The 24,566-nt window shown below is 36.6% G+C and overlaps 3 protein-coding genes across 16 annotated transcripts; 2 read left to right on the forward strand and 1 right to left on the reverse strand.

Moving 5' to 3' along the window:
• The first annotated feature begins 320 nt into the window (after positions 1 to 320).
• On the forward strand, positions 321 to 6,124 carry LOC122408308 (Germ cell nuclear acidic peptidase). Of its 2 annotated transcripts, XM_043415031.1 has the most exons (8): positions 321 to 800; positions 1,483 to 3,589; positions 3,799 to 3,866; positions 4,022 to 4,244; positions 4,400 to 4,886; positions 5,026 to 5,138; positions 5,274 to 5,589; positions 5,856 to 6,124. In XM_043415031.1, exons 1-8 carry the CDS (start codon positions 752 to 754, stop codon positions 5,865 to 5,867), a joined length of 3,375 nt encoding a protein of 1,124 aa, XP_043270966.1. In that variant the 5' UTR covers positions 321 to 751; the 3' UTR covers positions 5,868 to 6,124. The 2 variants fall into 2 exon arrangements, with proteins under 2 accessions (XP_043270966.1, XP_043270957.1); XM_043415022.1 differs by having other exon boundaries at positions 322 to 800; positions 5,274 to 6,124.
• Positions 6,125 to 6,454: 330 nt separating this feature from the next.
• yem (yemanuclein) lies at positions 6,455 to 18,670 on the forward strand. Of its 2 annotated transcripts, XM_043433276.1 has the most exons (12): positions 6,455 to 6,888; positions 10,071 to 10,193; positions 10,820 to 10,921; positions 11,077 to 11,370; positions 11,499 to 11,799; positions 11,990 to 12,491; positions 13,047 to 13,208; positions 13,518 to 13,598; positions 13,822 to 13,857; positions 14,133 to 14,234; positions 14,439 to 14,615; positions 16,257 to 18,670. In XM_043433276.1, the coding sequence occupies exons 1-12, from the start codon at positions 6,706 to 6,708 to the stop codon at positions 17,467 to 17,469; spliced, it is 3,276 nt and encodes a 1,091-aa protein (XP_043289211.1). In that variant the 5' UTR covers positions 6,455 to 6,705; the 3' UTR covers positions 17,470 to 18,670. The 2 variants fall into 2 exon arrangements, with proteins under 2 accessions (XP_043289211.1, XP_043289293.1); XM_043433358.1 differs by lacking the exon at positions 13,822 to 13,857.
• A 720-nt stretch (positions 18,671 to 19,390) lies between these two features.
• On the reverse strand, positions 19,391 to 24,543 carry LOC122419137 (zinc finger protein 600-like). 12 transcript variants are annotated; one of them, XM_043410562.1, is made up of 6 exons: positions 24,125 to 24,543; positions 23,525 to 23,912; positions 21,651 to 22,853; positions 20,485 to 21,390; positions 19,875 to 20,256; positions 19,391 to 19,772 (listed from the first exon to the last, which is right to left on the reverse strand). In XM_043410562.1, exons 3-5 carry the CDS (start codon positions 22,797 to 22,799, stop codon positions 19,912 to 19,914), a joined length of 2,400 nt encoding a protein of 799 aa, XP_043266497.1. In that variant the 5' UTR covers positions 22,800 to 22,853; positions 23,525 to 23,912; positions 24,125 to 24,543; the 3' UTR covers positions 19,391 to 19,772; positions 19,875 to 19,911. The 12 variants fall into 12 exon arrangements, with proteins under 12 accessions (XP_043266497.1, XP_043289992.1, XP_043289909.1 ...); XM_043434057.1 differs by having other exon boundaries at positions 19,391 to 20,256; positions 23,855 to 23,912; positions 24,409 to 24,542; XM_043433974.1 differs by having other exon boundaries at positions 19,391 to 20,256; positions 23,842 to 23,912; positions 24,409 to 24,542.
• Between the last annotated feature and the right edge of the window lie 23 nt (positions 24,544 to 24,566).

A 24,566-nucleotide genomic window follows, 5' to 3' on the forward strand; every position in this document is an offset into this window, starting at 1 on the left:
ACTATTTTTTAGCTCAACGCATATATTCGAGGCATTGATATTTTATTCTTCCACGTATATATATAACATCGAAAGTGAATAAACCCTGTAGCTTCGTATAGTAAGTTGTTTTTTTCCTGGAAATCGTGGACCATGGAGTACTTGATTAGTTTTTAAACGCAAAATTAATCGTTCAAAAATATGATAGAATATTGTTGAAAATAGATTAAGATAAATATCAAGAATTAAATATTGAGCAACATGCATGAATTTCACAAAAGTTATACCTAGTTCCGCTTCTTCCGTTAGGAGGAGCTAGAGAGGAGGAATCTTCTTTGGCCGCGGATTGGTTGTGGTTTGGCGTTTTCGCAGGTGGCTACACTGCTCAGTGTTTATAACGGTTCTTCCGAGTTGCGTTCAAACACGACGAGCGACGACGAGCTTCGGATGATTATTTTATCTTGGCGTACTGTTCTCAAGTTTCGCGTTGTGCTTCTTTTGAATTATTTCAAGTTTACACCGTCAAATTGAATGAAAAGTGCAATTGCAATGATCCTCATGGATTTACTTTCAATTCAAGACTGTTTTCGTTGATAAGAATTAACAATTTCTTTCAAGTTTATGTTGTGTGAAACGAATTTTGTTGTTGACAGCAGAAAGTTCTTTGCCGAGTCCAAATCTCGATGCATGACTCGAATTATGTGTCAAGAATCGAGCCCTGGATTGACGGAATTATAGATCCACTTAGTTTTACTGTATAATTCTTGTTAATATGGATTTTCACATTAGGAACAATCAGTTTGAGGTTAAATCGACAAAAAGTGAGTAAATCAATTGGAATTTTTTTTTTTCCATTCCTCGAAATAACAATAATGGGTAATCTCCGATTTCGGCTACGAAAAAAAAAATATTCTCAACAATCAGTTCACACGAACATCTTCGCTTTTATTTCCTCACATTTTGGCTTAACCATGATCAATCGTAATGTTGAGAGGCATATTACGAAAATAACTATCCATTTTATTATATTGCACTGAAATTTGCCATTTAAATGATGTCTGAACTTACACAGATATATTTAGAATATATTTCTTTTCTCTCGGGTTCCATTTCAGAAACAAATAACAGCATCGTGACAATAATCTTTTTATCCCATGAGTGATTACAAATTGGAAATGTATAGAAATAATTCCTGAGAATATTAGTCGAATGCTAAGTTTATTAATAATCAATGAAAATTTGCTAACCGCTGTAGATCTATTTTGTACAATAAAAAAAAAAACTTCAAAACTTTATTTGAAAATGCAAATAAAGTTGAATTGATTGGCAATCTAGTTTTCAAGGAAACAAGAAAAAACAGTACCAGTACTGACACAATAACAATAATTGAATCAATAAAAGGAAATGTTCTTTTTCCAATGATCCATTTTTGTTTTTCAAATAATTGAGAATCATGATCGATTCAGTGAATGGAATACATCATGAAATTTTTGTTTATTCTAGAGTATGACTTGTCACTAAAGAGGACCAAGCAAGTAACACTGTCTTCAACAAATGGAACTGAAAGAAATTCAAGAAAACAGACAGCACCCAAGGATACATATTCTGAGAAGGAGAGTTTAGATTTATCAGAATCGCAGAACATAGAACTGCGGGTGTCCGACAGCTTTCTAGTTGAGAACACTCAAGAAAATGTTAGACGAAATTTAGACCAAAAAGACGCAAAAGAGCAGGAAATAATTGTGATAAGCGATTCGAGTGACGAAGACATTTCGTCTAATCATGGGTGGAGAAAAGAGGAACAAGGCGAATCGCCAGCCGTACGCTCAATTTCCAAGGTTTCATTGCCGAATAGCGAGCAAAATATTCCAAAAAATAACTGGGGCTGGTGGCAATCCGAAAAAACTCCGGACAATGTAACTTTGCGAAATCCAATAAGAAAATGTAGCATGTATACATCGGACGAGACTGCGAGTGAACGGGATTTTCAAAATATTACTAATGATGAAAATTCTCCAAAAACTCCACTATCAATGGAGGGAAAAATCATTCCGGACAGCGATGAGTCGATTTTTAGCCACAATAGAGTACGAAGCATTTTGACTGAGAATCAATGCAATATTGAAACTCTCAGCAGCCTCGATATTTCGGAAAAACATTCACCCAAAGAATCTCCGGTCCGTAACGATTATCGAAAAAACTTTATTACGAGGGATAAAGAGAACTGCTCCACAAATTGCGATAACACCAAAAAAGCAGTCGATGATCGACGAAAAATTCCGAATTTTTCAAAAAAATTTACAAATCAATCGGGGAGTTTAAAAGAATTAAACGAAATCGATCGGAGGGTTGAGGAATGGCGAAGCACTCCTGACTTCACAACAAACTCGAGAAGTGAAACAGGAAGTTCCAAAAGATTGAACGAAATCGACCGAAAAATCGAAAAATGGCGGAAGACACCAGACTATTCAACAATCACGCGAAACGAAACCGGCAGTCCCTCCAAACTCAAAGAAACGAACAAGCGAAACGATGATTTTCAGAGAACTCCAGAATTTTCGAAAAGTCCGAAAAATTATGCGACAAGCTCGTCCTATTCGAAAGAAATTGCTAAGAGATACGAAACATCGAAAATTTTGCAAGAAGAAAGTCAGCATTCTGGAAACGTAAAAGAAGGCAACAAAATATTTGAACGCTGCGAAAATAGTGGCGGCTCGTTGAAGAACTTGGGAAAGGCTACAGAAAAAACTCCGGACGTTCGAAAAACACCGATTTCTGCACAAGCTCTGTCGAAAAGAGACGCTCGAAAAATCCTTCGCATTATAGAATCGAAGAGAGCGATTTATCAGTCGCCGCGAGAATTCAAAAAAGTATCTAGTTCAGAAGAGAGTGATTCCGAGGACAGTTTTCAAGTTGAAAAACAGGAGGATTTTCAAAAAGGAAACGCTGCGAAAGTTATTTCGGAAACTGAGTCGGAATCCGGAGAGAAAGTAATTCGCGGTTCGAAGGTCGATCTTTCGAAACCTTATAAAACCCATGTGACGAGGTTTCTCGATCCCAGTCTAGATTCTCCGGATGGTATGAGCGAGCGGAAAAAACGAGAAATCGCTCATTGGCTATTGACGAACTCGGCGGACACGAGGAGCGAAACTTCGCTCAGTAATATTCCTCCGAGCGATCAGAACAGTCCGAGCTCCGGAAACAGTAGCCTAGAACGCTTAGAAATGAATTACGAGACTCCAAACAATCGAGACAAATTACGAAAACCGCGAACTAACGAGACACCAAAAGTGAAGCATAAAAGCCAGTGCGATTCTGCAAAATCTTGTCAAAATGATCGGTTGGGAACCGCCAAGCCGCGACAAATTCCAATCGATACTTATTTCAAAAAAAACAACGAAGGAATCAAAATGTTGACTCCTGTTTCAACGAAAAAAAAAACAATGCACAATGAAAAATCGACCGATAATCTTGAAATTGAAGATTGCGTGGATATTCTGGATAATTTGTACGGAAAAACGTGGCGAGCCAAAGCCCACGAGATTCTGCCTACTTCCGAACCGAGAAAAAAAAACATCCCACTTCGTGACAAAGCTGTACAGACAGAGAGGCGAGTAAACAGACCATGTTATGAAATGTATTTCTGTCGATCGTTTTTAGTTGTTTTGTTTTCTGTTCTTCCTGACCTATTATTTTTCATTCAAATCCAGAGTCTGTGAATTCCTTTTTCAAATAGTAATTCGAAATCTGAAATCAATAGTTTAAAAGTTATGCTAAAAATAATAATGTTACGATTTCTTTTTTTTTTTAAACCAACAGAAAGCCGAGATCTAAAAAAGTGATGAATTCAGCGAACAGCAGCTCGCCAGAGGACAGTTTTCATAAGTGTAAGGCACTGGAATTATTTATTCGGAAGTTTTCTTTAATGCAGCAATGATTTTAAATCATTTCTTGCTTCATGATCTTGGCCAATTGAGAATGAAGTGCTACACAAGATATTTTTAATTTACAATGTCCTTTTCCTACCTTCTCTACCGCACAGTTGTGAAGAATCTAAAGCCGAATTTGAATTCAACGAGAAAAGCTGAAACGAAAACGAAAGATCGTCGTAAATGCACTTTTATCAACGATTCTTCATCCGAGTCAGGATCGTCACCGAAAAGTAGCGGTGAAACAACCTATCTCACCGCATTGACAAATCCTCAAATACAAAACGAACGAAAAATTGATAATCGACCTGCACCGGGAGCCCTTCACATACGAAGGTGTGACAATTTTTTTAATAACAATTTTTAATTTCGATTTGAAATCGATAAAAAATACATTTTTACTGTTTTTATTTTTATTGCTGTTATTATCATTATTACTGTCATACGGACATGATTTCTTTTTGTTCATAAAAAATCAATTGAAATTTCAGAGCAATCGCAATTTGCGATTCGGACACATCGGACGAGAGCGATAATCAAAAGGACAATAGAAAAGTGTTGTCTTTCAGCGATGATGAGAATTATTCATCCTCGAGCGATGACAACTTTCCAAGTATATTACCAAAGACGTCGAAAATCGTAATGAAATCCCGAAAATTTCCAGTTTCCGTATCAAATACTAAACTTACGAAAACAAAACGCACTTTCCTCGAATCGTTGTCCGCAAAGATTCCTTTGACCGAAGCACATCCTGAGGCGAAGAAATATCGTCAGGATTACAAGAACACCAAAGAAGAGCTGTGCAAATATTTGTACAAAATGTACAACGATAAAATTTTCGATAATAAATTACCAAGCGATATGTCGATCGAATGGAATGTTCGAATGCGAGGAACCGCTGGATTTTGCTACAACAAACGGTCTATCAAAGCTCTCGGTGGTATCGTACGATCGTCACGAATTGTTTTGGCCACCAAGGTACAATTTTTCATTTAATTTTGTATCTCTTCCATAATTGCCTTACCATAATTTTCACTTCACTCCACCTATTATGAATGTTCTTCTGATCGAATAAACTTTGGAACAAATAATAATTCGATCGTGTTTTGATATTTAGATTCTCGATACCCCGGACAGACTAAGGGATACCCTCGTCCATGAAATGTGTCATGCAGCGGCGTGGTTGATAAACGATGTTTCGGATGGCCATGGACCATTTTGGAAAGCTTGGTGAGTGCCAATAAAGCATTTACGACTGGTTGACCAAAAGGAACTTTCCATTTTCAATTACCGAAGAAAAAGAACCCTCTGCAAATCAAAATCTTTTATATTGAAGTTTTCCAATTTCTTGTATGCTTTTTTCAGGGCTTCGAAAGCAATGAAATCATTTCCGGAATTACCGGAAATAAAACGTTGCCACGATTATAAAGTAACGACGAAATTTACGTACCGTTGTACCGGATGCGGATACAGCGTGGGTCGTCATTCGAAGTCGTTGGATGTGGAGAAAAAGCGTTGCGGTCACTGCTATGGAAAATTCGAGTTGTTGATAAACAAAATAACAAAATCGGGCAAAGTCGAGACGAAGACACCAGTGTCAAAAAAACCCACGGGTTTCGCGTTGTTCGTCAAGGAAAATTATTCAAGCGTGAAGAAGGATCTCAAAGGACCACACAAGGAAGTAATGCAAATATTAGGACTGCAATTTTCAGCAGTTAAAATATCAAAAAAGAACGAAGCTGCTTCGAACGATGATAATTCGGTGTCGAACGACTGAGGATTTTCCGCGTATTTTTTTCTGTTTCGGTTCAAATTTACAATTTTTTTTCCTTATTTCTAAGATAGTTGTACATAACATTTTTCCATCATTCGCGGCTTTCAATATTAGTACTATTTTATAAATATTTTATTGCGAAATGATTATCTGATGAAATCCTCACGTTACAGGCGCTGGATTGAGCAACAACATTTTTGCCAAAACAAAATAGCCGTGTTACATTTAATTTGGACGGACGACTGTACGCATTTTTTTCAAATCGTACCGATATTATGTATATAGATATATATATATATATATATATATAATTTTATGTTACTAAATATAATGAAATAACATATTCGCTGAAGATATATATTTTATAAACGGAATACTCGGTGAAATCAAACCGGCTCTTCATCGAGATACAGTAAAAATTAAACAATACTGATTAATTGCACAAGTTAGTCCTTTATTTCATCCTCTCACCTTTCCATTTGTATTGATGACTTTTTTTTTTGTTATTCGCCGGTTCAATGTTTATAAATGATAATGTTACAGTGAAGTATAATCATTGGAACAAAAAAAAATTGTTGACAGTGTTTCAACATGGTCGATACGCGCGCATGCATTGGGAAAAGATTCGAATATTCCCGCTCCTACGTTGAGACCACATGCCGCGCATACGCACTTGCGGAAGTGGCGCTAGTGAGCTGGCGTGTGTGGAAAAGCGTGAAGATGAGTTTGTGTGCGTGTAGCATCGGCAGCGCACTCTAAAAACAGTGGAGGTAGTCTCGTGCCGAAGATGGCGACGTGCGAGTGCTGGTGTCCGCAGAGTGTTTGAAAAAGACGTGGAAAAAGGGAATAAAAAAGGAATAGTTACAAGTATACATCTATAGGTATACATAAAAGATTGGGCGCGATTGAGAGAGAATAAAATAAAGCTCGAGCAGTGTAAAAGAGAAATCGCGTGTGTTACGATGTGGAAGTTTGGATCGGGATTAGTAACCGTGAAAAGCGTCAAGATCGTGCAAATGTAGAATGTCAGAACCTAAACGGGTTGTCCCGCAGTGCCTGGAGTTTCCGGATTCCCTGGGGCACGCAACGAAGAAGGAAAAGGGCAAACAACTCGCGCCCTCCTTCCGCTTTACGATCGCTCTGCCAGAATCGAACGACAAGACATATTCCGAGTTCAATTACGCTCAGCTCGTTAAATCAGCGGAGGTACGTGCAGGAAGAATTTTAGTTGAAAAAAAAAAAAGAATTCAAAAATTTGATTATTTTGAAAAAAAAATACTTCCAACATCCGAGTCTTATTTTTTCCTGAGTGCTACAACTTTGTATAAGTGAATAATTTTAAGAAATGATACCGGTATAACAAACCGGCTGTTGGGAATAGAACGTTTCTCATCACAAACGGATTCGCGTGAAAAATAGGATTCTTGCCTCGAGGGGGCGGGTCGAATAGGAGGGAGAGAGTCTTCGCGTTGAATTTGCTATTAGAACCCAATTGTGTGTAAACCTCGTGTTTCTCCTCCTCCTCCTCCCCCCCCCCCCTCCCTCTCCCTCTTCTCTACAACTGTTTTTTATTCTATAAAATGCCCCGTGATCGGAAAAAAATGCTTTCGTGGCTGTCACGTCTTGGCGCGTGAGCGAATCAGAGAAAAGAAAATTATTGTACGCGTAACGAAACACGACGAGCCCCACGATTTTGGCTTCTCCCGCTCCACAAGGATCTTGGCGTTCCCGAGACCTTCGTCACATCGAGTAGCCGACTGAAAATCAAAAACCGTTCTCTATTCGATTGGACTCTCCCCTGCGGCTTGTTTTTTTACCTTTTTATAGAAAAATATTATTCTTACAAATATCTATTAATATTTGGAATATTCTCATCTAACATTACGTGTTTTGTCACTCAGCGTCGCTCAGTTTACGGGACAATTGAGATTGTCTTCACCGCAAGTTGTACGAATTTTTTGCATCTGTTTCCATTCGTCGCCGCCAGGTCGCACCGGATATCCGGTTTTCGAGTTCTAGATTATCACGTTTTTTGAAAAATTTGTTCCAAATTTTTAAAAAAGATTTTCAAATAAATAAGTTCTCTCTGTTCCCAAAACGCTGGATCCTTTTTATATTCAGAAACTTTCCGATCTTCATTATTTTCCGTACAACTGCGTGTCGTGACTTCAACAGGCGTCGTTGCAAGCATTTTTTCATAATCCGCCAATTTCCGCGTTCCCACTTGTCTCACTAATTAGTCTATAAATGTATACACGAATATAGAGATGCCCTGTCTTTTATAACGAGGTACAATGGTAAATTACGAACGGCACTTTAACGTTTTTTTTTTATAATAGAAAAGTGAAGTGCACTGACAGTGGCGCTGACGGTGAAATTTCGCAACTGAAAATATCAAATCACAGAAAATTTGCGTCTCTTACGCGTACTTTCTTAACCGTCTACGTTATTTGTTTCTTTTTTGTCATTCCGTTTCTACTGGTCTCCTTCCCCCACTTATTTTCTCTATTCTTTTCCCGTTGCATCCCTTTCTCGGCTTCGACGCGACGAGATTGGCGAATTCAACGTTTCCCATGTAGCGCAGCGCGTCCCTGTCTCGTGTGGCCTACGTGCGATCTTTCGCATGCGTGTATTTTTCGTGCGTCTGTAAGTATGTAATGCGGAATTCGAGAGCACGCATCGTGATCGATCCAACTCTTTCCTCGCGTTTTATTTTTTCTTTGTCTTTCTTTATTTTCAAGGATCACGCGACTTTCTCACGCGCTGTCATGGCAGATCCGTACATTCACCTTTTATTTCATATATTTGTACAGTGTGTGTGTGTGCGTGTGTATGTATATCATGAAAGGGGCAAAACAGATCGATTCGCGAATCGAGAGATTCGCGTCTTGCTAGCGCTCAGCCAAGAACACACGGCGCGCGTATACAGCGAGCACATGTTTCGGTACCTCCGAGTCTGCTAATTAAACGCGCTCGTTTGACGGACGACCGCAATCGAAAACCGTCACTTCTAATTTTTTTTTTCTTTGGTTTTTTTTTTTAACTTTTTTTTTATATTCATCAATAATCATCTCATTTTTCTATTCATTCACCGACGTATTATTTCCGTTATTATATCATAATAGCAACACCATTCGTGGATGGTTCGCATCGGTGGGATTATTTTATTGACAGGCGGTTGAGCTTTCGTCGTGGTCATAATTTTGACAGCTCGGCCAAGATACGCGTTTCCAAGTCACTTTAAGCATTACACATTTTACTGTAACGTCAGTTACTTTCCTCTCTTTTTTTTTTCATACAAAATATTTTGTAAAAATACTTTTTCAAATTTTTGTTTGATCAATCGATTTTGTGAATTTCATTAATATTTTTCCTTGTTTTTTTTTTTTTTATTATTTTTTTTTTATTTTGCAATCATCTCCGCATTTGGCAGAGGTGTTTACTTCGTGTGTTGTTTTCGCTTATGGCTATTGATCTCGGAGATTGTCTCGCGGTTTACTTCTGCCTTTTCGAGCCCCACCTTATCACGCCTCGTCTTATTCTCGCGATTCTTCTATTCAATTCGCCATCGTCAATGTTATTGGAATTTTTATGACGCTAAAGTTCGCAAGGTTGGAGTCCCACGAAATGATCTAAAAAAAAACCCTTCAATAATTCCAGTAATTCTACAATTTCGTTACGTGCTAGATTTGCAATTTTTAATTTTTCAACCTGCCCCAATACTTCGTGAAATAAATGATTGGTGAATTACAAACGTTTTTTTTCGCTCATTTCGTTGGTTTCCAACATTGCAAACTTCAGCGTCGTGATTTTTTTTTTTTTTTTTTTTGCGTAGGTTCAAATATCTTCTAGATTTTCGCTACAATGAAAATTTCTATTCTGCAAAAATTTCAAATCATAAAACGACAAAGCTTTTCCGCTAATTATATTAACACTTTTCCGGAATGGTGAGCCTTCGGGACTTACTTTTTTTTTTATCTACCTTTGTCATCCCTACGACATCGTTGAGTCTCGAACGTATCTATGGGGAATTAAAACGTGGAAAAAACGTTTAATTTTAAAAATATTTTCTTTTTTTTTATATATATGTATAAATTTTTTGACGTTTATTTGAAGAAAACCTGCGGCCGGTGAATCGTAAATCATACGAGAGACAAATTAGCATAATGTCAATACTCGTTCGCGTGTTCTGTAAATCTGCTTTACCGACTCACCTTCATCACAATGTAATTAGAAATTTTATTCATTTTCGAATATATCTTATATTGATCGATTATTCCATCTTCGAAATAGCAACGGAATATTTTTGAGTATTTATTTATTGGTACATTTGCCAACTGAAATACTGCTGTAACATAATTTCTCATCTCGTGTGTATGTGTGTGTAGAAAAAACGAAGGAAAGAAGAGTCAAGAGTGCACGATGAAAATGCAACGAACGGATTGGATCCATTCGAGGATGGGGACGACGACAAGCTCAGGGAAATGGCGAGTCGTTTCGAGGCAAAATACGTAAGAAAATCGCTTTTTTTGATCGAACTTCCACTTTAGTATCGTTCGATCTTTAAGCATTAGAAAACCTGAAGTAGTCCTCGTTTGAGATGCTATTTAAATTGCATGCGAACAAAGGGACAAGTTTAATCAGAAATATCAAAATGAAAGTCGACATAAAATTGTGATCACGAGTTCGAATAAAAATGATTCGTCTACAATCGCTGCAACAGTTTTATAAAATTCAATTGTTCATTTGTTCATTGAATTCGTTAAAATCGTGATTTTTTATCTCAAGATAGAACGTGCAGCGGGACCTTGACACTTATCATTATAAACTGCCCAATTTTTATTTACATACCTCTGATCGCACTGTTAACGAATGTTCAATTTTACATTTATCAAAGAAGTAAATGAACAGGGAGGAGGGGGTCAGCACGGCTGGTCCAAATTTTCATTGAAATCGAATGGGAATATTTGGGGCCTTGGCGAAACTCTCGTATTGTCTATAAGAATTTTGAAAAAGCCCTAAATAAAGATGACGATATGAAACTAAATTCAACTGAGATCTCAACTCGCCAAGATTTTATTGTCTGAAGAATGAAACGAGATTGATGTATTCGTACTTATTTTTGACTGAAATAAAGGGGACTGCGACAGCTGGAAGAAAAAGGCACAAGCACGACGATTACGTCGACTTGGGAGCTGGATATGACGAGAACGATTCGTTTATCGATAACACCGACGCTGTAAGTATTTTTCGTTATTTTTATGCCGAATATTCAGTTTGTGTCCAGTGACATTTGCATCTGAAATGGAACCCATCGATTGATCGATCATCAAACTACCTTACCTCCCATGTCAACAGCTATTGATTATTTTCAACAATTATTGTTTTTTTCAGTACGACGAAATTGTGCCCCGTGAGGTGACGACGGCTTATGGGGGTTTCTACATCAACAGTGGTCCCCTTGAATTCAAACCAGCCGACGAAAACAGTCCTGTCCACAGTCGGCTCAACAACAACAACAATAATAACAACAACGTCGAGGATGAGGAGGAGGAAAGCAGCGAGGACAGCGTCGACGATGAGGAGGAAATCGGCAACCGTGTTCTACAACGAATGGAAAAACGTGCTCTCAGCTCTTCCGACGATGATGACGAGGAAGATGCCGTCTCCGGCGATCCACCTCGGAAGGTGCTTTATAGCATTTCCTCAAATCCTTTGTCTTTTATATGCTAAAAAATCATGTTGAAATGGAAATAGAGAGAATTTTGAAAAATAAGATTGAGCGAGCAAACAAACACGTCATGAAAATTTTGCAGAGACACAAATCCGAGGAAAATGGAGAGAAAAAATCGAGCCAACATCAGGAGAACGTAATGAAGAGGAAAAAAAAATTGGCGGGTGATTCATGCAACATTAGTAACAATCCGAGTAATCAGTGTGAGGACATTGAGGCAACGGCGACGACGACGACGACAGCGACGACGACGACGACGACGACGACGACACTGGCGCCGCTGACAACAACGACGACTACGATGATTAGCAGCGGGGTGGTGGGAAAAAGTAGTGTCGTCAGCGACGACAAGCGCGAAATACTCGATGTCGAATGTTCCTCGGGTAATTCGATAATCACAATATAACAAAAAAAAAACGAAAAAGAGCAAACAAAAAAAAAGCGAAATCAGGTGTCTGAATTTTGCAGATATGAGAAATGAGAGTTTTGGGGGCGTGTTGGAGGGATAGAAAAAAAAGAAAGAGAAAAAGGAGAAGGAATGATTGTAACTCTGTGATCGTTGACGGCTTACAGAGGATCAGGACGAGAAGAAGAGGACCAAGTACGACACGAACAAAATCAAGTCAACCGGCGGCGAGAAGAGATACGATGTTAAAAAAATCGACAAAAAAATCGAGCCCAAACGACCGGAGAAAAAACAGCATACTCAACAGCAACTACTGCAACAACAGCAGCAACAACAAGCCGTTCCGAGCAACGGAATCGACGTGAAAAGAATTGATCCGAAGAAACTCGTAGGCAAGGACAGCAACATCGACGACGCGATCGAAAGCGTCGTCAATGCTGGACGAGTCGTGGACGAATCCAGTCACGATTCTATCGATTCCGCCAAATCACATTTCCTACCTGGCTCCGAATCCGAATGTGATGATCTCGACAAAGAGGATACTCCCCTGCCCGAACTTTTACCCGATGACGTCAAAGATATCATCAACAAACTCAAGTCGCAAGCCGATAAAAATCGCGAAGGGAAAAGCAAAATTTTCGACGATCATTTCAATTCGATCCTACTCGCGTAAGATTTTTCATTTTTCCTGAAATTTTCCTTCCGTAAATTACAGTTTCTTTCAAAGGTCTTGTCGTGTGATGCGCTGACAGCATGACGCCAAGTTTACTAGAAGAAAACTATGCCGCTTTCCCGTGTACTTGAATATACCCATCGTTACCTGACACTAAAAATATTTTATTTTTCTGTGTTCACTACTTTTATTTCTTTTTTTCTCGGTATTTGATGATTTTATTAATAGTATTTTACTTTTTCTCGCGTAGCCAGGTTATACGTTTACATACGACTAATCCAGTTACAATTGAAATTCTTGTAACCGAATAATTGATAGTTTTCATATTCTGTGGTTTTTTACTGTTGCCAATTTTGAAAGCGAAACTTTCATTTTTCATAATAATTCATTTTATTTCTAGAATTCCTCGTTACTAGAGAATATTTAATAAGAAATAGAAAAACAGTATTTCTGCTGCTTAGTCTATAAATTCCAAAAAAATCAAAACTAAAAAAATTGAAATCGTATTAGGCTCGGAATCCATTATAAGCGTTCGTTTAAAAAAATTTCAGGTTGGAAGAAAAGTTGCGCATGATGAATTCACCAGGGGCTCGTTTACTCACGTACGGCCATCTTGCGCCTTTTCTTCGATGTAACAAAGCGACTCTAGTGAATAGGGCTAAGAAACTCTGCATTCAAGATGCGGAAAGAAGAATGACGGACCCGCTTCGCAGGTATAGAAGCACGGTTATTTTTACCTAAAGAATTTCTTTCTTTTTCTACGAAAAAAGATGACCAATGTTGTTTTCAGGATAAATATTTCAATAAATTAATGTCAAACATTTCACACATGCTATCGGCTTCTACAAATTTCGGGAACTTTCGAAAAATATAAAACGAATGATTTAAAATACACATTCATAGAGAGAAAAAAAAAGAAATTCTGAAACGTTGCTGACCTTCGTTGCTTCTTTTGAATCTCCATAGTTTTTTGGGGAATCCACGGATATCACCCGCGCTGTTTTAGTGTCTGAATGTTACAGATTAAAGGCCATAGTCGAAGGAATGATGCCAGGAGTTGTTGAGAGATACGCAAAAGAGTGCCAGAGGGTCGCGGAGGAAAAGTAAGTATCTAGAAAATTCAAATTCAAAATGTTAATTGTTTACTTATGGTTTTTTTTTCTTTTACCAATTCCCGAGGGCAGCGAGAAACTTGAAAACGCAATCACTCTTTCCACTTTTTATAAGAACGTAACAATTTCTTTCGATTGAATAAAGTTTTGCAATAAGCGTCAATCGATATTGATCTGATTTTGGTAACTTATTTGTAACCCCTTTATTTCTTAGCCCTCATTTGTACTGGGAGATTTATCGATACTGTGGGTAAGCTCGAAAAGCAACTTTTTCGACTCTCAGTTAATTTCAGATCATCTCATTTTTTCAACCTGTTTTTCCATCTTTTTCGTTGTAAATTTTTTCTGTTCACCACATTTTTGCGACAATTTACTCATTTTCACTTCCCGCGTTCATTGGCATCGTATTAAAAAAAAAAGTGAACTTCATGTTCATTATATGTCGCCAAAAACAAGGATTCCGTTCTTCGGTGTTTGCCGGCAGTTACTTATAGCAGAATGTATCATTGCCAATCTTCTTTTCAGGGGTCTTGAAGTTTCACCAACCGAAGTTGACAGCAGTGACGCCGAAAATTTTGAAAGATTGAAAATTCCACGGAAAAAGTTTCCATGGACTCCAGAAATTAAGTAAGCGTTAAACATAATACGGAACTTTTAAAACTTTTAAAACAAAACTTTATTGATAATCGTTCACTTTCTTCACTGATATAAACTTTCCGTAATACTGAATCCGTTATATTAATAAGACTTGGAGCAATCATATACACTTACTTATTTCAACAGGTGATGTTGATGAATGGACAATGAACTGTAATTTTTATTTCTCAACAGAAAGCTGGTTTACGAGCTCGCGTGTGCGCGTCGTCACTATTTCAAAATGCGAAAGCCGCGAAAGGAAAGCATCGAAGCGTTTGTTGCGACGTATATGGAATCGAAAGTTTTGCCACTTTGGCCAGGGGGATGGGTGCGATTGCAGACGTTACTGAAGTATTCAAACCCTGAACCGGCGTAAGTAGCCAAGAAAAACCCACGACACCTTTACACAACAGTAAATGACAAAAAAGTTCATCACTTGCATCATTCACAAATAATCGGCTTTCGAAAAGAATCTAATTCCAAAGCTTCGGCTCTGTAAATGAACAGCTCACGAAACAGGCCTCCATTCATATGAACACATCATGGGTTAATGGTTCGCAAGTGCGCAGATAAACTAGTCCAAAAATAAAAAAGAGAAAGCGGAACGAACAAAAATCGCCTGGGGCCTCAACCGTACTAATCATTTGATTTTGGTTAATTAACTGAGTAGCTCGACATTCGTTTCTTCACCACTTTCTATAATTGTGTATTTATTTTTTCTTATTTTCCGCTTTTTAATAAGTTTTTTTGATTTTGTAATCTAATTTTTGTTGTGTATTTGTGTGTATATCTCTTTCTCTTTTCTTCTCATGTGCATTCTTCACGCACGAGCTAATTTCGTTATTTGTTGTCGCTCAATGTCGTGGTTATTTCTTCATAAATTGTTTTTTTTTGTCATTATTTATGCGAATTGTTGATTATATCGCTGTCGCTATGAAATAGTCCGTCGATTAATGATAATGATAATTTGAACTTGTGACACTCAACGAAGCGCCACAATAGCGATTCAATTGTAAAAACATTAAAAAAGAAAAAAAAACAAAGAGAAGATGAACAACAATTTCAGTATCCGAATTTCGGAAATATTTTTTTATAATACTACAAACTTATCCGGTCGAATGTTTGAAAATCGACGAAAACCATTTTGGATATATTATTCATTCCGTGAATGAGATAACGATACAAAATATGAGAAAAAAAAACTAATAAAAACGAAAACGAAGCTTGTAATTTATAACCACTATTAAAACTGTTGGCAAATAATTTTGCTTTCTTTTCTAATTTCCCTCGCAATTACCTCTTTCATTACACACTTGATACATCATCGCCTTGTCGCTCCATTTTTCTTTTTCTGCATTCTTTTCATTTTACGAGATTTTCCAATTATAGAATGAGTTTTTAATTCCATGTTCCAATGTCCCATTTAATAAAATTTTGTCAGTATTCTATTCATGAATACGGCAGAGTGTCCATTCTACGTTGTTCAACTCTCCAAATGGAGCAAGATCCACACTGCGTACAGTCAACGTGTTACAGCTAAAAAAATTGATATCATGGTCCATCAATGACTGGAATTACTACGTTTGCAAATGGAAAGTCTCATGTATAAAAAAAAAAAATATCAGCTCAATTACGAACGATGTGTTGGCTTTTTTATACAACAATTTCCAGATAAAATTTTCATAAATTGATAAAGTTCGTTAACCCATTTTCGACAAGAAAAATTTAGTTTTCGAAGTTTGGTCCACGCAAGACAAATATAATTTGGACTGATTGCCGAAACTTTATTTCAATACTATAGAAAGAAAACCCCCGAAAGCCACGTTGAGAGAAATCCAAATCGTTTTTGCATACCAAAGAAATTTTGAAAAGACATTGACCAAAGTTTTTCAAGAATCAATTAAAAAAAATAAATTGAAAAATCCGCAAGTAATGAAAATATACTGCTTTTATCGTAGCACATAAAATGATGCTTACCCGTCAAGATGTGTCCTATCTGTGTTTATGTTGCAGCGAAAAAAGAAAACAGAAAAAATCGCGAGAGGGTGGAACAGTGGTAAATAATTTGAGCGCATTGTCTGGGCAATCGAATAACGTGGTGCGCCAGGAATTGCCGGGGATGTCAATGGTTTCATCGAGTCAAGAAGGAGGTGGAGCAGCCGGGACGATTTCGTCGAAAATAACGAGCGAAAATAACTTGAATTTCTCTCCAACGAATTTGAAATCGGTGGATGCAACGCAATCACAACAATTCGATCGAAAAATCAGTTCGAAATCGCGCGAAAAAAATAGTGCCAGTCCGGTGACGCAAGATAACGCGTGTGGACGGGGGACTGGAGAAATGGCAAAAATAACAGTTGTACCAACGAGCCAACTGATAGGTCAAAATAAGGGATTGAAAAGCGTTTCAGAAAAATTCAATCCGATGGATTTAACAAGCAGCTCTTTATCCATAACTCCCGTCAACGATTTTTTAAAGAGTAGCAAAGCATCCGTTTTGGAAATGAAAAAAGATGTAGTTTCGATAACTCCGTATTCCGAGACAGCGACGACGAATGTAAACGATTGCGTAGGTAGTGTAAAAAATGGTTCAACGAAGAGGATTCAGGATGGAATTGAGATACAATCGGAAAAGCGATCGATCGAGGAAAGTAGCGCGGAATCGTTAAGAAAATCGGAGAAACGTGAGAAAAGACGTGACAAATGGCACGAGGAGAAGAGATCTCAAGATTCGAAAAAGCGGCGGAAGGAACAAAAATCGGAGCAAAATTTGTCGTCAAGCGCGAAAATGGAAACCTCGATGAGCCAGCAAACCTCTTCCTTGACTAGAGAAGAGCAGGAACAAAGACAAATTGAGGAAACCATGGCAGCTACGAATTTCCTCAGTCAAATAATAAACGATGATTTACCTTCGCGAGTTTCGGCGACCGAAAAGCAACGGAAGGAGCAACAAAATTTAATCGTCGAAGAAAATGTTTCGAATTTAGTCATCCAGCAACAGACCAGCGAACAAGACAACGACGTACAAATGGTAATGAGATCCCTTAAGGAAATTCAGGAACTTCAGGAAATGAAATATTCTCCGAGTCATTCTCCGATCGGTGGGCCACAAAAGAACTCCAAAACGAGTCATCAGTATGTTCCTTACCAGGACGATTACCCTCGTATTTACAACAAAAAAGATGAAAAAATGAGGGTTTCCAAAGAGGAAACGTCCTCATGGTAAATCAGAATATTTAGTATTTTTTGTTTTCTCAAATTTCCGGTCAACTTCCATATTCACAGTTAAAGAAAGAAAAACAACAAAAATGCGTGAAAGCGTACGAAGAATTTTGAGAGCGTTCCAATTTCATTATTTCCTAAACGAATTTTCATGCCTCAAATTCCCTCTGATTATTACGCCAGCGCCCACGTTGATGATTGAAAATCTTTGAAGTATTTTTCGAATCGTCAGAATCGTTGTAAATACGTATACATTTTAATTTACCATAGTTTTTGAACTTCGCGTGTACAGAACTATAAATTATGTTACGAGAAAACGTAGATTGTAGGCTTTGTATATATTATAAAAAAAAAAAAAAAACAATAAGAAAACTGAAAAATTAATGAATAAGTAAGCAGAGGAAACATTTGTGACGTAATTAAATATCGTGACTCGGTGACGAAAGTTCCAGGAGATTTCAAGAAATAAAAAATGAGGACTCGTTGTCGAAAATTTTGGCCTCTTCGTCGTCCCTCAGAAAAGGAATCTTTTTTTAATTCAGAGTGAGACGCAGCTTACAGCTTTTTTTAATATAGTTTTCGAAAAATGGGGCAGACAGTTTCTCTTCCATTTCCTAAGGAATAAGGGCGTTACAGAATGTGTGTTTTTATGAATTGCCTTTTTTTCGTCGCATTTTACACAAAATTATAGAATGTGTCTCAACAGATTGTGTTTTGTGGAGACTATATAAAAAAAGAAACACATTTTTTTATATTCTCTCGACTCGATTTAATTTGCAAGTCAATTCTGGATTGTTCGTACCATTTATTTATGGCTTTGTTATCGATCCCAAACTCGAACAATGAATAATTGATCGATTTTTATTTACTTGTATCGTTGATACAAAAGAAATGGATGCCTTTTTTCTACTTTTTATTGACAATTTCATTTCAACTTCGAAACTATGCGAAATTATTTATAAACTCCATATCTTATTCCATCCCGTTGTAGAAATGATTACGACAAAGATTTTTTTTCCGTTCTGGATGATTTATGGTCTAAGAGAAAGAAAAAAGATGCTTGTACTCTGAAACTTCCGTTTTTAAGCATCGTAAGAATGAATAGTTACAAGTATATACAATGTAAGTGTAATGTACAATTCTGGATCGAGAATGTTTCACTAAGACGTTCACGAAAATATAAGTTTTGAATATTTTTTACAACATCCCATAAAATTATCTACCATTTATCTCTGTCCGAAACGAGAGAATATCGAAAAGAAAGAAGAACGAAGGTGAAAATTCGACGGTTCTGCCTCGTTAATCCATACTCAAGTACGCCAACAAATCGATGGCGGCCATCAACATGGGATAAAAAATTGTGTCTACGAGTACAAAATAATCATCGGAAATTCATTGAATGATTTTTTTCTTTCCAAATTTTTTCGATTATTCCTTACGAGTATTTTCGTCGTCGATATCGGCGGTTGTGTTGCACATTATCAAATGAAACATCGTTAAATAGACGTTGTAAGCGTTCACTCCGGTCCTTATCAGCCAATTGAATTCTGGATCGGTTGTTATTTGATCCATTATTTTCCGCATTAATTTCATTTCATCTTATGCTTTTATTTTTTATTTTTATTTTCTGTGCCTGTCTCATCAGACGAGAGACATTTTTTTGTTGAAACAATTGCGTAACCAATAGAAACGTGCTCTTTGCCTTGGAAATTTTGTCCGTACAAAAAAATTTTCTGGCATTCGATCCATTGCGTTCGAACAACAGCGTTTTCATGGTTTCGTCATAAAAAATTAAACGATCTCTACATTTTTATTTCTAATTTGCATTTCATAGTTTGTATATTCTCGAATTTCTCAAACCTTGAACTGCATTGTCACTGACTATTTTCCGTTGTGAATCGATTATATTGAAGGACGGACGAAAATCCCGGAAGGGCAACAGTTTATTGAGTAAAAATTGACAATTTACATTTACAAAATCCTCGGCCTTACAACAATATTGAAATTATGATTCCAAGTTCAGGAAATATCTTCCCTTTGTATAAGAAGCACATTTTTCATAAAAAATTAGGGGTTCTGGGGTCATTTTAGATATTCCTATCCCACGGTCCATACAAATGTTAATTATGATTTCTGGCATGCCAGAGTTACAAAGGATCTTTTTTGTGCTGTAAGAGCTGGAAAAAGTAAAGGGCAATTGAAAAATCGTAAAATAAAATTTCCAGTGATAACAGCTGATAAATTTTGAGCTCATTTTTATTTAAAATCCAAAGAGCATTTCTTTTCCGGGATTGATTTAAAAACAATCTGTAACCAATGCAATAATTATCTATATAATTATTTTATTCATAAAATTTGTTAATCATTTTAACTAGACTTTTAGCAATTTCGATGAACAATTTTATAAACCTTTTTTCCTCTACTGTTTTATTTCTTCATTTAAATGCTATTGCACAGCCGACGTAAGAGGATCATCTTCGTCCATTCGATACTCCAAAATGTCTATCCTGACTTCTCGATGCCTCTGTCGATGAGATTTCAACGAACTTGGTTGGGTAAAAGTTTTTTGACAAATTTGACACTCGTAAGGGCGTTCGCCCGAATGTATACGCTCGTGGCGTATAATATGACTCTGATGATGAAAACCTTTGCCACAAGCCCGACAAATGTACGGTCGCTCTTTCGTGTGTATTCGACTATGTGTTTTCAAATCAAATTTCTTAAAAAATGATTTTCCACACAATGTGCACACGTGATTTCGTTCCTTCAAATGATCTCTTTTCACGTGCTCCTGTAACACAACGCCATGTCTCATGAAAACGACTCAAGTATTTTTGCACTCGAAAATTACATATCATCATATTATCCGTTATTCAAGACTCAATTGTAACGATCTACAAAAACTGAAAATTCATTCGCAGGGTTTACTCGTAATAAAAATTGAATTATTGAAAATAATGTATGACCAAAATTCTTTATGGTACAAATATGAATGAAGAAACGAATAATTGTAACGTACGTTAACCTGTGAGAGCGTACTATAGACCTTTGGACAAATTTCACAAACAAATTTTTGTGGTCCGTCGGGACGATGATTTCCAGCCAAATGTTTATTAAGAGTAGATTTCCAAGCGAAGGAAACGCCGCAATATTCGCATCTGTATTTCTGTTGGTCGAAGAAATGAGTCCCTGCGTGTTGTTTAAAATTATAAGCAGTTGAAAACCATTTGTCGCATTCGTTGCATTTAAATTTACGAGTACGATCCTTCACAACTTTTGGCCCATTCTCTATGAAAATTTCTTTCTTTTCCTTCCTGTTTCCAGAATTTGAATTAGTTGCATTTGGAGCTCTTGAGTTTCTTGTATTTTCTTCAATTAAACCGGAAACCGATAAAGTTTCCGTATTTCTATCGATTCCTCGATTTTTCTCGTACTCCAAAGGTTCTCGCACGAGCTCAAAAAATTGCTCGCCATCTTCATTCTGAACGAGACGAACCATTGGCGTATTTTCCGGATCCGGAGATTTTTCCATCTCTCGAAAAGTCTCCACGTTTGGTGAATATTCGTGAAATTCGCTCGTCGTTCCAAATCTCGTATTCCCGTTTCCCAAATGTCCACTATCATTCTGGTCGATTTCTGAGAAAAACTCTTCTTTATTTTTTTCAGTGCTCACGCTCTCGAAAGCGTTGCATTTATTATTGATTATTAATTCGTAAAAATGTTTGTCTTCTGTCTCAGTCTCGGTTCTACTCATATTCAAATATTTTGATAGCATTGCTGTCTTCCCTGCACCCTGCACATTTATATTTCCCTCATGATCCCTCTCGCTGGTCATTTGAAAACGAATTTCTTGGAGATCAACGCTTGGGATTCCTTCAACTTCGGTGTAAACTTTATTCGATGGAATTTTCATTTTCGGAGTGACCTGGAAATAAAATCCGTAAATAAATCAGAACGTTCGGACATTTTTTCGCGTTACTAATCTAAAGATATGATTCCTCACAACGGAACTTTAAGATACTTTCCGGAGGAAAGTGAAGAAGAGATTTAATGAAAAATACCAAATTGTCACAAATATTTATTGAAAATAAATTTTAAAGATTTTTTCTTAATATTAAGGGTTTTTTTTCTTAATTAGTAATTGCAGACGATTTTCTAAACGTTAAAACAGAAACGATAGCTAACCTTAGCTTGATAAATTCGGTCGCTCTCGATTCCGTTCGATTTTTCGCCGCATTTGTCTATTTGTGCCCGGCTTTTTTGATTCATTGAATCTACCAATTGCGAAACATGGCTCGATGATAAATCCGAATGTTCCAAACATTGTGCAATATCGTAATGTTTCTCTACTTCTCGCCCAGACGAATTATTTCCATACAATTTATCCTCAAGATTTTCTTCGTTGGACAATTCAATGTCATTGCAGTTGTAAGGGCTGAGAATATCTAAAATGCTAACATCACGTTCAACTTCGATAGAATTCATTTTGTCCAACTCCATGAAATTCTCCATGGAATTTTCAACGGTATTGTCATGATAAATCAATTTTTCATCTTGCCGGTTGCAAAAGTTTTCTATACTCATTTTTTCAGGAATTTTCGCGTGAATTCTTTTGTGCTGTCTCAATAGAATCATAAATTCGAATGTTTCACCGCAGACACAACAGTAGTGTTGGCGTTTCATTATTTTTCTTTCCTCCATTGAAGCTCCGCAGGTCAGGATAATTCCAGTTTTCTTTTTTTGTTTCTCCTCGCTCAACTTTCGTCCATGAATATTCTTGTGCCTTGACAAAGAGCTTATTTGAGTAAAACGTTTGCCACAAATTGTGCAAGGATAGGGTTTTGAGCCCGCATGAGTCCGACAATGTCTAATCAAATTTGAAACATGATTAAATTTTCTTCCGCATATTTCGCAAATCAATTGATTCGTACCCAGGTGAACATTCAAATGCGTCTGTAAATCATTTTTTCGGAAAAATCCCTTCCCGCATATTTGACAAATTTGGGACTTTTCTCCCAAGTGCACGCTTCTCCGGTGATAGTCCAGCTGTGACGCTCGATCAAAAACGTTCTCGCAAACTGCACATTTAAACGGCTTTGTCAAACTGAACCAAGAAATTTCATCACTTTTCAGCTGAGAAATAGGCTCTATAAAGTTTCTTGATCCTGTACAACCATTGCAACTTGAATTTCCTTGATTACTGTGAATTCTTAAATGTCCGAAATAACTTTTTTCATTCTGGAATTCTTTGTCGCACACCGAACATCTGCGGGATCCAATTTTTTTGCTTGGTGTTAATGAACAAGGTTCTGAATCCTTGTTAATGGAATTCATGGCTTATGTGTTTTTTTGCCAAAGATTCTCTTTCAAAAATCCTTGCGCAAGCTCCTAGAACAAATAAGTAAATACAGATTCAGAATTCTTGAAACCTCATGAATTCTCATTTATTAACAATTATTTAATTGGCTTGTTTTTGGGATATAAATTTTCAGTTTTCCAATTATATACTTCTCAATAATAATACAGTAACTACACAATATCCAGAAAGTTACAATGTCTTATCCTTGCAAAGATAAGGGAATGAAAAATTCTGTTAACTAATTGTGAGAAGAACAGAAATTAATCCTTTAATTTGGGCTCAAACTTCGATCATGCATGGTGTATTGGAGACCCTAAGGATTCTCTGTCAAAGTAAACTGTTTATTTCATTTTTAGAACAATAAGAAAATCTGAATTGTAATCTCTCCGGCTGCACTGAGATCTGAATAACTGTTTCTTTTGTAAATCAGTTAATTTTTTTAATTCACCAGTTAAAGATTGTCCTGCTCCGACGGATAGAATTTGGCAACTAAAATGGTATTGCGCAATAGCCTTAGATTTTTCATCAACTATTAGACTGTCCTAACAAGAAATGAAGTCATGCACAATACATATTACATGTATTTCAAAAATTTGATACGTGTACAAATGATTGTCATTTTTCTTTCAGGATTTGAACTAAAAGATCAAATTTTTTCATTCCTTTTATAGAAATTTTCGTTGCTGTTATGGGTACTTACAGCTTGTTCTATTGTTTTTGATTATTGAAAACACTGATATAACCTTAAAATATGTTTATTCCATGACTTATTTATATTTTTGTGTTCAAGAATAATTCTCAACAAGTTAGATTAAAACTCATGAAACCGAATTGAATCAAAGCTATATAATAGATAATGAATAACAAAATTTTGAAAATAATAAATCAAATCGAAAACAGTGAGTAGAAAAAATCAAAATATTGACACAGAGATTAGGATTATGCGGAATAAAATTGTTAGATAAAATGATATAGGAAGTTGTGCATATAGAAAATAATCATATGATAGATGTTTACAATTTGTTATTACATCGGCAACGAAGTCAGATGATCATAAAAGCCCAGTCCTTCAGGAAATTTTGTGCCAACTTCAGTGGGGACGAATCGAATAAAACAATAAACAAAAATAAAAGATTATATTAAAAAAATGAGTATAGTTGTTTTCGAGCGTTCGACATGATAAGTCATAATTTTGTGTTCTTGAATTAAATATTATATATTTTTTTTTTTAATATAAACTGAACCCAACTTATTTCTATGATTCTACATATACGATAAAACTATATTAAAAATTACCCACATGGTTCATCCCCAGCGGATTTTGTGACCAGTTTTTTGTGGTCGGAATTGAACTATATAGTCGCTTTTGTATATAAAAAGTAGAGCCCCATGGTAGAGCCGTTATTCGTGGTCGGAATTCTCGAGTTTCTACTACGATTATTCTTGGTCGGAACGACTGGAATGCCCAATGGTCTCCAGTTCCTCCATCTCAGTCCAACCACAAATGATGATCTGGTCAACTTTTGTACAAAAACGACAGAAAAACTGGTCACAAAATCTGCTAGGGATCTTAATAAAAATTACTTTTTAACGATCGAATAATAAACGATCTGAGATGAAAAAGAATGAAAAAACACTACAATTCGGAGAGACAGAGGCTCTATCAGCTGATTGATGTGGGAAGATCATTATACAGGACTTTATCATGACAATGTTGTCACTAACAATAATCTCACTTTACG

This window comes from Venturia canescens, chromosome 1, assembly GCF_019457755.1.
Source record: "Venturia canescens isolate UGA chromosome 1, ASM1945775v1, whole genome shotgun sequence".
NCBI lineage: Eukaryota > Metazoa > Arthropoda > Insecta > Hymenoptera > Ichneumonidae > Venturia > Venturia canescens.